This window comes from Scyliorhinus canicula, chromosome 15 (genome assembly GCF_902713615.1).
Source record: "Scyliorhinus canicula chromosome 15, sScyCan1.1, whole genome shotgun sequence".
Lineage (NCBI taxonomy): Eukaryota > Metazoa > Chordata > Chondrichthyes > Carcharhiniformes > Scyliorhinidae > Scyliorhinus > Scyliorhinus canicula.
This window is the reverse complement of record NC_052160.1, coordinates 48,847,734-48,860,465: the sequence shown is the minus strand read 5'-3', so window position 1 is coordinate 48,860,465 and position 12,732 is coordinate 48,847,734. Positions and strand designations below refer to the sequence as shown.

General features: G+C 44.5%; 1 protein-coding gene across 3 annotated transcripts in view; it reads right to left on the bottom strand.

Moving 5' to 3' along the window:
- The window catches only part of ints1 (integrator complex subunit 1), a 129,515-nt gene that overhangs the window by 67,492 nt on the left and 49,291 nt on the right, over positions 1-12,732 (bottom strand). For all 3 annotated transcript variants that reach the window (XM_038820962.1, XM_038820960.1, XM_038820961.1), the window contains exons 16-23: positions 12,058-12,154; positions 10,500-10,591; positions 5,947-6,007; positions 5,249-5,446; positions 4,159-4,288; positions 2,694-2,873; positions 1,794-1,943; positions 1,091-1,276 (exon numbers count right to left, since the gene is read on the bottom strand). In XM_038820962.1, the coding sequence (XP_038676890.1) occupies positions 1,091-1,276; positions 1,794-1,943; positions 2,694-2,873; positions 4,159-4,288; positions 5,249-5,446; positions 5,947-6,007; positions 10,500-10,591; positions 12,058-12,154 (1,094 nt within the window). The remainder of the gene's footprint in view (positions 1-1,090; positions 1,277-1,793; positions 1,944-2,693; positions 2,874-4,158; positions 4,289-5,248; positions 5,447-5,946; positions 6,008-10,499; positions 10,592-12,057; positions 12,155-12,732) is intronic.

Below are 12,732 nucleotides of genomic sequence, written 5' to 3'. Positions count from 1 at the left end.
ACAAAAACAAAAAAAAAAACTATCAGGACAATATCACATTGCTGTTTGCAGGATCATGCTGTGTACAAAATGGCTATCATGTTTCCTGCCGAGGGCAGCACGGTGGCCGAGTGGTTAGCACAACCGCCTCACGGCGCTGAGGTCCCAGGTTCGATCCCGGCTCTGGGTCACTGTCCGTGTGGAGTTTGCACATTCTCCCCGTGTCTGCGTGGGTTTCGCCCCCACAACCCAAAAATGTGCACATTAGGTAGATTGGCCACGCTAAATTGCCCCCTTAATTGGAAAAAAATAATTGGGTAATCTAAAATTATTAAAAAAAAAAAAAAAAAAAATGTTTCCTGCCGGAATGTGGCGACTAGGAGCTTTTCACAGTAACTTCATTGAAGCCTACTCGTGACAATAAGCGATTTTCATTTCATTTCATTTTCAGTGACTTACATTTCAAAACAGTAAGAAGTCTTACAACACCAGGTTAAAGTCCAACAGGTTTGTTTCAAACACGAGCTTTCGGAGCACGGCTCCTTCTTCAGGTGAAGCATACATTTCAAAAAGAAGTGCACTGGCTGTGGAGTGCTTTGGAATGTCCCAAGGATGTGAAAGGTGCTATATAATGTGGTATGAATTTATTTTATGAAGTGCTGAGAGAAACTGAAGGCCTCAAATTGATGCACATAACATTATTCTGCCAGACTCCGAGACTCCTTACCTCCGTCAGCCTTCCTACAATAAAAGTAAGTGACGTCTCCCTAGTCCCAGATGACCATCGGTTGCTTTCCCCTTTGAGGGGGAGAGCTGACTGGTGGTGATTTAACCCGAGGATCACTGAACCTCAGGCGAGGGGGAAGGTACGGGAATTGAATCCACGCTGTTGCCATTGCATCAGGAACCAGCCGTCCAGCCAACTGAGCTAAACCGGCCCCTACAGTACACAGGCTTTCAAAACCCAAACTTGATGTCACCTAACCTCTACTTAATTATTTGTTCCATGTCTTTTCAAAGCTGGCATTCATCGGAGGCTCTCAGTCCTTCACTCTGATGTTTCCCCAATAATATTTTACGCCAGTGTTTTCAGCTAGATTGCAAAGCTCACCTGCTGCAGTGCCAGGGATGTCATGTTACAGACACTGCTGAAGAGAGGTAGTTTGGGAAGATCCCGCAGCAGCCACTGATATCCAGGGAGTGGCTCCCCATCGCTGGAGTCCTCTTCCAACATCTGTTCTCGCTCTTCTGCATCTCGCAGGCTGCTCTCAGAGTCAGTCAGGACCAGACACAAGCCCTGGAGCAAGGAGAAAGATTAGGCCGTATACTTACGCTGGCATTTTCCCATCAGATTCCCAGCAAACAGGAAGTCCTCCAAAAGTGAGGATCAAAATTCAATCATTAAAATAGATGAGCAGGTTCTTTGTAAAACCAAAGCAGAAATGCCCCCGCAATGCTCCATAGCTCCCTTCGAAGCAGTGACATCAGTAAGTTGACAGGGTGAGTGGAACAAAGTATATAAGAGTGGGGTGAGGCTCATATGCAGCATAAACATCAGCATGCATCCTTCACAATTAAATAATCCACCAACATTCACTGTTGCGGATCACATGTGGAATGGTCACTTGGCTAAGAATGGGGATGCTCAGCTCAGCATCTCCAGGAGAGGAAAATAGAGCGTTGCAGCAGGCAGTCGAAAAGTGTCTTGCTCTGTCAACCCATCACACTTCCTTCAAAATACAGATACCTGCTCCAACTTCACAATGGGAGGAGTTGCTGTTGGCTTAATAGACACACGCTCTCCTCTGACTTACCTTCATGGCCAGAACACGTGAAGCCACCTGTGGGGAGCTCAGGCGCCGCAGGAAGTAATCCAGCACTTCACAGGTGGTCTGCTCGTCAGCTTTGGAACCCAGGAGGAGGTCCTGCAGACGGCCCAGGAGCTGTCGCTGTTTCTGCTGCCTCTGCATTATAGGAGAAAAAACACAGGATTCAAACAAGGACGCAATCTACCCCGCTCCAAGCACGTGAGCACAGAACCTAGGTTCTCACTCCCAATGCCAGTGCTAAGAGAGCACTACATGGTCGGAGCTGCTATCTTTCTGTACTCTGCATCGAGGAGAAAAGCATTCAGTTGAAACAAGGATATGATTGATAACTTCCTCACCCAAAGCAAACGCTTTGCAGAATTTAGCCCGCAGAAGACATGGCCTAAAAAAAGCAGAACTTTACCACTTTCTTCAGTCATGGTAGAAGTTGGACCTCTTACAAACTTCCTCAGACTCCAAGTCAGATCGTGGGTTCAATTTCCACATCACACACTTAATCAGTAATCCAAGCTAATAATCAGGATGAAACATTAAACCAAGACTCCCTGTTTGTCCTTTCAGGTGGATGTAAAAGATCCCATATCACAATTTCAAAAGAAGTACAGGGTGTCCACCCTGGTGTCTTGGCCAATATTTCTCCCTCAACCAACATCACTAAAAACAAATTATATGGTTATTATCACAATGATGTTTGTGGAGGCTTGCTATATTCAAATTGGTTGCCATGTTTCATACATCACAGCAGACTAAATTTCAAAAGGACCTCATTCGCACAACCACAAGGTCACGAAAGACATTGTCTAAATGCAAATCTTTATCTTGTCAGCCATTCGTAGCCAGCAGCATACCAGTGCCATCAACCCATTTGCACAACTACAGCCTCACCTGTCGTTTCTTGGCTCGCTGCTCTTTGCTCTCACCCTCGTCTTCCTCTTCTGTGGAGGTCACCTCATCGGCTGCGTCATGGAGCAGGAATTCACACAGGCACTGGACCGGCAACACGTCCAAGGATCCTTCACTAGACTGTACCAGATCTGCTAACCAGGGCATGGACTGGGATGAGGCCTACAGGGGAGGGCAAGTAGGAACAAAAATCTTAAATTACTGTCAGAATTGTTTTTAATCTCACACATTATTTTGACATATGATTTGTTGATAATTGATATGTTTAATAACTGGACGATACAGCGCTAAAGCTATTTGGCAAAAAGATCAGGAGGGATGAGTTTTTAATAACTTAATCTGGAGTGCCTAATAGGGTGACGGAAGCATATTCAACAGCAACTTCCAAATGGTAACTGGAAAGATACTCGAAAAAGAAAACACTGCAAGACTATGGCGAAAGAGTAAGGAAGAAACAGGATTAATGAGTAGCCTCTTTCAGAGAACTGGTGTAGGCACAATGGGCTGAGTGGCCTCAATCTGTGCTGTACGTTCCCAGGAGTCTGTAAAATACAAAATCCTTCCTGGAACAGTAACAACGGTGCAATGCTGTTGGGTCACAACATCCATATTGCCTCAGCGCCACTTACTCTAGTGAGGGCTGACCAAAACAGCTTTCCAGCGCCACAAAGCTTGTGTTAGAGAATTTTAATGCTTCCTCCAGAGATATAGACATTTCATCAAAGTTCACGCAAAAGATTAGATAGCTTTCCTACTTCCCACACATCTATCAGGAACCTAGATTTACACTCTTATTTCCCAGCATCTATACATATGAAAGTACCTCAATTAAAAGGTTAACAGATTCAAATATTTCCCATGCAATTAATTCTCTGATATGCTGCACCCTGGAGTAATAGAACAAATTCATCAGCCATAGCTCCATACATTGCAACTGCCCATATTTGATGCCACGATCAAACTAAGATGCTGATATTAGGCACTTGTTTTCTGGGATAGAAATTAAAACAGAACTGCAATAAAGTGGGGATTGGATCAACTGTCTGTTATACATAGCACCTCGATGTCATTGATTGCAATGGAACTAAATATCAAGTGCTTCATGTACACTTCAGAAGTTCTTCTGACTGGTGAATGGTTTGGGACATCCCGGGGTCGTATAAGGCACGATATAAATGCCAAATTCCTTTCTCTGTATTTGGCTCAGTACGCCTGTGCCAGCGCTAGCTCCGCATTATTACAGTCTAAACTAAGCCCACAATTCTGGGGCTTTCTGGAGTTATTCTTTCCCAAAGCTGTCATATTTTCAACTTTACAACAGTAACCACACTCCATTAACTGGAAAGCACTTCAGCAAGTCCTGAGATTGTAAAAGACACTTTATCAACACAAGTTCTTTCAATCTATAAAACAGCCCCTACTTCCAGCCAAAGCTGCGCACACTCACCTGTCGCTGAATAATATTTAGCAGGAAGTCAGGGTGACGACTCCGGCACAGGAGGTGCCCAAGATGAAGAGACTGATTCAAGCTCTTCAGCTGTTCGAGAACCTGTGGAGGTGGCCGACGAGGAACTCCCCTAACAGACAGGGAGGCAAAAGGTCAGTAAACTGGAAGCCAACAAATGCACATTCAGAGGCTCACTGTATCCCCTCTTAAGCCCAAAGAGCTTTCCTAAATATCATTCCTAAGACAACTATGCTTAACAAAAGTAGACCATGACTGCTTTGACACACTTACATAGACCGTACAGCACAGAAACAGGTCTGAGCTCAATAGATCCATGCTCATCTTTATTCTCCACACAAGCCTAATCCAAGCCTACTTCATCACCCCTATCCCTCTATTGCTTTCTCTCTCTCTCATGCGTTTACCTACTTTCCTCTGAAATATATGAAAATGAAATGAAAAATGAAAATCGCTTGTCACGAGTAGGCTTCAATGAAGTTACTGTGCCCCTAGTCGCCACATTCCGGGGCCTGTCCGCGGAGGCTGGTACGGGAATATATTGATATCACTCACATTTCCACATGGTAGCAAACTCCACATTTTAATCACCTTCTGGCTAAAGAGGTTCCTCCTGGATTTATTAGTGACCATCTTATATTTGTTTATATTTCAGATTTCTTCAGTTTTCAACATTTTACCCCTTTGAACTGAAATGTTTAAATCTATTTCTCTGTCCTGCATTTCCAGCAATTTGTTTTTATATTTCAGATTTCCCAGCATCCACAACCAGATGTTAGGCAGCTAGTTACAGTCCTCCCCACAGTTAAAACTATTTCCCTGCATCTGTCCTATTACATCCTTTCAGAATTGTAAAGACCTCTATCAGGTCACCCCTTGGCTGGAGTAAACATGCCCAACATGTTTGATGATTCCTGCCAGTTGGTACCCGCTCGGTAGTGTGCTCGCCATCTTGGAGCTTCAGCAAATGGGTCCTTGGCAATCCTGTACTAGGGAGTGATGACTCAAAGGAGTGCACGTCCACTTTCACTAAAGGGATGGTCAATGTTGCCGCTCACTGCCAAACACTCACTGTGGGTCGAGGCTGGTCAGTTGCGAAAGTAACAGGCTATTGCTCTCAGTGATGGTTTGCTTTGTTGATGCGGCGGCCAGGTGGCTCTCAAAGGCCAAGATCTCCTGCTTCTCTCTCTGCGACATCTGCAGCTCGCGACTGATCATGTCATTTCGGGTCTCCTCGTCGGTCACAGTACATTGTGGGTATGAGAAGTTGCTGCAAAAAGAGAAAATCACAAGTACTTAAGTGACCCTGATCATGATCCCATCTTCTCGCAATGTCTTGTATTTTCATAGGTGATGCAGGTGAGCACTGCAGCTCTGGCAGGTTGCCAGAGAGAGCGATAGGTTACCCGAGACCAGGGGCAAAATACAGCAGCAGCTGCTCACGAATTATGTGGACCGCACAACACAGAACCATGACTCTTCCCACTCATAACAGTGAGCTGGGAAATAAAGAGAGAAAAACACAGCAAGCCAGTCAGCACCAGTAAAGAGAAAAGGCAGGTTGTGACACTTCAGATGTGCATACTTCCTCACAACCGCAGGGGTTATGATAAAGAAGTTATTTGGAGATGTGAGAGCACAGATTAGCATCATTTTATTTTCTTCACCATTAGGAACCAGCTGGCCAAAGTCAAGAGCCACCTTAGGGAAAGATGCAAGTGGACCGACTCCCTCCCTTTGAATTTTTGATACTACATTATAGTCACTCACTTTGTCATCACCATTTCCATCAGCATCTTCAGGGTTGGGTAGCCTTCCCACGCAGCCAAACCTGCAGATAGAAGAAATGTTTTGTTGCCTTTCTCTAAACCATCAAATAAGACAGCACAGACATAAATACTTACACATTTAAAGATTTTAGAACTCCTTTTAAAAGAGTTTAAAGAGTCATAGCATTTTGCAGCACAGAAAGAGGCCCTTCAGCCTATCGTGTCTGCGCCAGTCATCAAGCACCCATCTACTGATGATCAGTCATGATCATAATGAATGACAGAACAGGCTCAAAGGGCCGGATGGCCCCCTCCTGCTTCTATTTTCTGCATACCTTTCTGTGTATTCTTATTCTTTATGGGCAGCATGGTGGCACTGTTGTCTCACAGTTCCAGGGCACCGGGTTCATTCGGTGACTGTCTGTTTGGAGTTTGGGCATTTTCCCTCTGTCTGCGTGGGTTTCCTCCCACAGTCCAAAGATCTGCAGGTTAGGTGGATTGGCCATGCTAAAATTTCCACTTAGTGGTGAGGAATGTGTATGTTACGGTTTAGGGCAGGTGAGTGGGCCTAGTTACAGAGCTCGTTCAGAGGCTTGGTGCAGACTTGATGGGCCGAATGGCACTGTAGGGATTCTATGATTTTATTCTAATCCCATTTTCCAGCACTGGTCCATAGCCTTGCATGCATGCATTTCAAGTGCTCAAATACATGTTTCTTAAAGGTTGAGGGTTCCTGACTCTACCACCCTTGCAGTGAGTTCCAAATTCCTATCACCCTCGAAGTGAAATGGTTTTTCCTCAAACCCCCTCTAAATCTCCTGACCTATACTGTAAATCTATGCCCCCTGGTTGTTGATGCCTCTTCTAAGGGAGAAAGTTTCTTCCCATCTACCTTATCAATATTACTCATAATTGTGGACACCTCATGTACCCCCTCAACCTTCTCTGCTCTAAAAGAAAACAACCCCAACCCCAACCCAGCCTCTCTTTATAGTTGAAACCCTCCAGCCGAGGCAACATCCTGGTGAATCTCCTCTGCACCCTCTAGAGTGCAATCATATGCTTCCTACAAGTTGAAAGCATGCATGATGGGGTAGTGTTTGTGCAGTGTGTCCAGGAAGCTTTTCTAACACATTATGTAGATTGTCCGACCAGAGGGGAGGCCATATTGGATTTAGTACTTGGTAATGAACCAGGGCAGGTGATAGATTTGTTAGTGGGGGAGCATTTTGGAGGTAGTGACCACAATTCTGTGACTGTCACTTTAGTTATGGAGAGGGATAGGTGCGTGCAACAGGGCAATGTTTATAATTGGGGGAAGGGTAAATACAATGCTGTCAGACAAGAATTGAAGTGCAGAAGTTGGGAACATAGGCTGTCAGGGAAGGACACAAGTGAAATGTGGAACTTGTTCAAGGAACAGGTACTGCGTGTCTTTGATATGTATGTCCCTGTCAGGCAGGGAAGAGATGGTCGAGTGAGGGAACCATGGTTGACAAGAGAGGTTGAATGTCTTGTTAAGAGGAAGAAGGAGACTTATGTAAGGCTAAAGAAACAAGGTTCAGACAGGGCGTTGGAGGGATACAAGATAGCCAGGAGGGAACTGAAGAAAGGGATTAGGAGAGCTAAGAGAGGGCATGAAAAATCTTTGGCAGGTAGGATCAAGGAAAACCCCAAGGCCTTTTACACATATGTGAGAAATATGAGAATGACTAGAGCGAGGGTAGGTCCGATCAAGGACAGTAGCGGGAGATTGTGTATAGAGTCTGAAGAGATAGGAGAGGTCTTGAACAAGTATTTTTCTTCAGTATTTACAAACGAGAGGGGCCATATTGTTGGAGAGGACAGTGTGAAACAGACTGATGAGCTCGAGGAGATACTTGTCAGGAAGGAAGATGTGTTGCGCATTTTGAAAAACTTGAGGATAGACAAGTCCCCCGGGCCTGACGGGATATATCCAAGGATTCTATGGGAAGCAAGAAATGAAATTGCAGAGTCGTTGGCAATGATCTTTTCGTCCTCGCTGTCAACAGGGGTGGTACCAGAGGATTGGAGAGTGGCGAATGTCATGCCCCTGTTCAAAAAAGGGAATAGGGATAACCCTGGGAATTACAGGCCAGTTAGTCTTACTTCGGTGGTAGGCAAAGTAATGGAAAGGGTACTGAGGGATAGGATTTCTGAGCATCTGGAAAGGCACTGCTTGATTAGGGATAGTCAGCACAGATTTGTGAGGGGTAGGTCTTGCCTTACAAGTCTTATTGACTTATTTGAGGAGGTGACCAAGCATGTGGATGAAGGTAAAGCAGTGGATGTAGTGTACATGGATTTTAGTAAGGCATTTGATAAGGTTCCCCATTGTAGGCTTGTGCAGAAAGTAAGGAGGCATGGGATAGTGGGAAATTTGGCCAGTTGGATAACAAACTGGCTAACCGATAGAAGACAGAGAGTGGTGGTGGATGGCAAATATTCAGCCTGGAGCCCAGTTATCAGTGGCGTACCGCAGGGATCAGTTCTGGGTCCTCTGCTGTTTGTGATTTTCATTAACGACTTGGATGAGGGAGTTGAAGGGTGGGTCAGTAAATTTGCAGATGATACGAAGATTGCTGGAGTTGTGGATAGTGAGGAGGGCTGTTGTCGGCTTCAAAGAGACATAGATAGAATGCAGAGCTGGGCTGAGAAGTGGCAGATGGAGGTTAACCCTGACAAGTGTGAGGTTGTCCATTTTGGAAAGACAAATATGAATGCGGAATATAGGGTTAACGGTAGGGTTCTTGGCAATGTGGAGGAGCAGAGAGATCTTGGGGTCTATGTTCATAGATCTTTGAAAATTGCCACTCAAGTCAATAGAGCTGTGAAGAAGGTCTATGGTGTGCTAGCGTTCATTAGCAGAGGGATTGAATTTAAGAGCCGTGAGGTGATGATGCAGCTGTACAAAACCTTGGTCAGGCCACATTTGGAGTACTGTGTGCAGTTCTGGTCGCCTCATTTTAGGAAGGATGTGGAAGCTTTGGAAAAGGTGCAAAGGAGATTTACCACGATGTTGCCTGGAATGGAGAGTAGGTCATACGAGGAAAGGTTGAGGGTGCTAGGCCTTTTCTCATTAGAACGGAGAAGGATGAGGGGCGACTTGATAGAGGTTTATAAGATGATTAGGGGAATAGATAGAGTAGACAGTCAGAGACTTTTTCCCGGGTGGAACACACCATTACAAGGGGACATAAATTTCAGATAAATGGTGGAAGATATAGAGGGGATGTCAGAGGTAGGTTCTTTACCCAGAGAGTAGTGGGGGCATGGAATGCACTGCCTGTGGAAGTAGTTGAGTCGGAAACATTAGGGACCTCAAGCGGCTATTGGATAGGTACATGGATTAGGGTAGAATAATGGAGTGTAGGTTAACTTCTTAAGGGCAGCACGGTAGCATTGTGGATAGCACAATTGCTTCACAGCTCCAGGGTCCCAAGTTCGATTTCGACTCGGGTCACTGTCTGTGTGGAGTCTGCACATCCTCCCAGTGTGTGCGTGGGTTTCCTCCGGGTACTCCGGTTTCCTCCCACAGTCCAAAGATGTGCAGGTTGGGTGGATTGGCCGTGAAAAATTGTCCAAAATTCTATGATTAACCTAGGACAAAAGTTCGGCGCAACATCGTGGGCCGAAGGGCCTGTTCTGTGCTGTATTTCTCTATCTATGACTAAAGTGTCCTTTGTAGAATGGGAGCGTTAGGTGAAGTTGCCATTTGCTGACGCTGAGCCTCTGTAACAAGGGCACAGGTCTGCATTACTGAAGCTGGTCTGCAAACCGATCGGAATTAATGGATAGAGATGAAGACATTAAATTTTTTCTTCAAATTACTTCTTGAAAGAGGAGATTAAAACCCCTTGCTCTGTCTTTCTCTCTGCCATTGAGATGATATCACTTTGTGACGTATTAATCCTCCCTACATAAGCCTTGCTTTATCTGCACAAAGTACTGTGCAACAATTGCAGCTAATCTGCAATTATATTCTCTTTTACTTCCCTCTTAGATTGAAAATCATCATTTCCACTTGCACCCAGTTGCACAACCTCATCCATGAAACCATTCCTTTGTATACAGACAAGGCAGTGAACAGCAGCAGGCTATTTGACCGTGGAGAGCGTTACAAATTAACCAGATTCTATCCTCTCTTTAAGTGTGCCTGCCCTTCCTAGCATGGATTGTCAGCATCCGAAAGTGCTGCTTTGGCTGATTTTGCTCTTCCCCAGTTGTGAAGTCGATCGTAGTACGTCTGACAGATACACGGTCTAAGGGTTCCAGACTGGGGATCAAACCTGGAACCCTCTGGCCCACACTGATTAATACGATACCACAAGGTGCGTTTACTTGCATCAAACACTTACTCACGAAAACGGCACCAAGTTGAAAAGCCAAATGCAGAGAACTTTAAATAATCTATCCATGAAACACTAGAGGTCTTTGCACTTTCAGTTACATCAACATATGTAGCAGACTGCATGACTAAAGAGCTGCCTTTTGTTTGGGGGAGCAGTAACTGTAATTCACCAGGAAACTCACCAATATTTTGCGGGTTAAAAGCATTCACAACCAACAGGAGCAGCCAAGCCTTCCAGTACAAGGATGAAATAGCCAGAGCAGGGGGCTGATACCTGGAGAATAAGAAACAAAAAAACATTCACATTAAACAGCAGAGACGGTAGCACAGAGGAACTAAAATGGCTGTAGTAATGTGGCAGGTCTGATATGAATTTTGCTGCATGTTACAGGGGTATAATACATACAGATAACAAGATAGTTATAATTCTTAGGGAGAGTGTTCAAAGATTGTGACATACCAAGATATTTGGGTATGGTATAAACATCACGTAAATTTAGACGTTATTGCCTTCACGCATCCCATTCTATAGATTAGATATCATGTGGCATACATATGATACATAATATATAGATGTACAGCATATATTGCAATATCAAGTACACTTGTGCATTGAATCACAGAGTCATACAATTTACAGTGCAGAAGGAGGCCATTTGGCCCATTGAGTCTGCACCGGCCCTTGGAAAGCATATCCTACTTAAGCCCACATCTCTACCCTATCGCCGTAACCCCACCTAACCTTTTCGGACACGAAGGGCAATTTATCATGGCCAATCCACCTAACAAGCACATCTTTGGACTGTGGGAAGAAACTGGAGCACCCGGTGGATACCCAAGCAGAGAACGTGCAGACTCCGCACACGGACTTATACAGAGCAGTGCCTTGGGCATGAGCCCCTTGCACAAATGGCCATTCTACATGCAAATCCTATCAGTGTGCAGTTATAAGTTTTTTAAAAATAAATTTACTGTACCCGATTCTTTATTTTTTTAAAGGGGCAATTCAGCGTGACCAATTCACCTACCCTGCACATCTTTTGGGTTGCGGGGCGAGACCCTCGCAGACACGGGACAATGTGCAAACTCCACACGGACTGTGACCCAGGGCCGGGATCGAACCTGGGACCTCAGCGCCGTAAGGCAGCAGTGCTAACCATTGCGCCACCATGCTGTTACAGGTTGATGAACTGTGCAGAGCATCATAGTAGAGCCTAATTCTATCCCAAGGCTGATGCACATACTTTACAGTGTCAATCACTTGATTAGCAATCAGGAGCAGGTTAATCCTTCTCCCTAAATTGTACAAAAGAGAGGGGAGATGCAAATAGTTTTTCTGAGCAGCTTGTTATGATTAAAAATGCACTTTTAAATCAAAAGATGTTGAAGCAGAGTCAAAATCAACTTTCAGATGGGAATTCATTATTTATTTAAAAATTCAAAAAACAAAATTGAACAGCCATGGGGAAGAAAAACCAAGGACTGGGACGAATTGGATAAATCTTTCCAAGACCCAGCAGAGGCAGAACTGGCTGAATGGTCTCCTTCTTTGCTGTATGATTCTACAATTAGATGAAGCTGAGCCGGTCACAGCACAGCTCAGCTGCATCATATAATTTTGTTAAAAAGATAAAATGGTCAGTGTTTATTTCCTCATGACAGCTTTTATCATCTGTATTTTGAAAATCAACTGAACAAGCTTTACTCAGTTTGTGGTGACTAGACTGAATGTGGACAAACCCTGGTGGCAGCTGAATATTTTCAGGGTGATGATAGGTGCACAAGTTTAGTACTGCATCAATTAGCTGAATCCTCTCCACATGAAGAACGTCCAGGTCTGAAAGAGAAATTACAGAATAATTGGTGAAATGTTTTATCTTGTTAAAAATTACACATTGCGCAAACAACACAATAACAAGTGCAGACAGTTTGGGGGGAATCTTGGCAGAAGGAACCATTCATTGGAACTCTGAGGATGTTTTGAACGGGAAACATTCCTCAATGTCTTCTCGGTTTTGGATGCTGAATTATTTGCCATACATACCAGCATTTTGCGTTATTTTAGCATTTTCATTTTTTAAAAAGCCTTTCCCAAGCACAAAGGGTAGTTACACATGTCGAGGATGCTGGCTGTAATGAGAGACATTTATAACCAGAGACAGCAATATTAGCACAGAGGGTTATGACATTACTCAGTGGGTTACTGTTGTGCACGGATTGATGTTACCACCCCTGGCAGACGAATGCTTGGTATATCAGCTCACTGCTGCACACACACACAGCTTCAGACACAGCGTGGCATCATTGCACATTACTCCATGTCACTACGAAGTTAAACCAATTGAATTCAGAGCCAGATTGATCAAGGAAAAGGCACTAAAGCAAGCATGCAAACATCAGGTACTGAGAAGCATC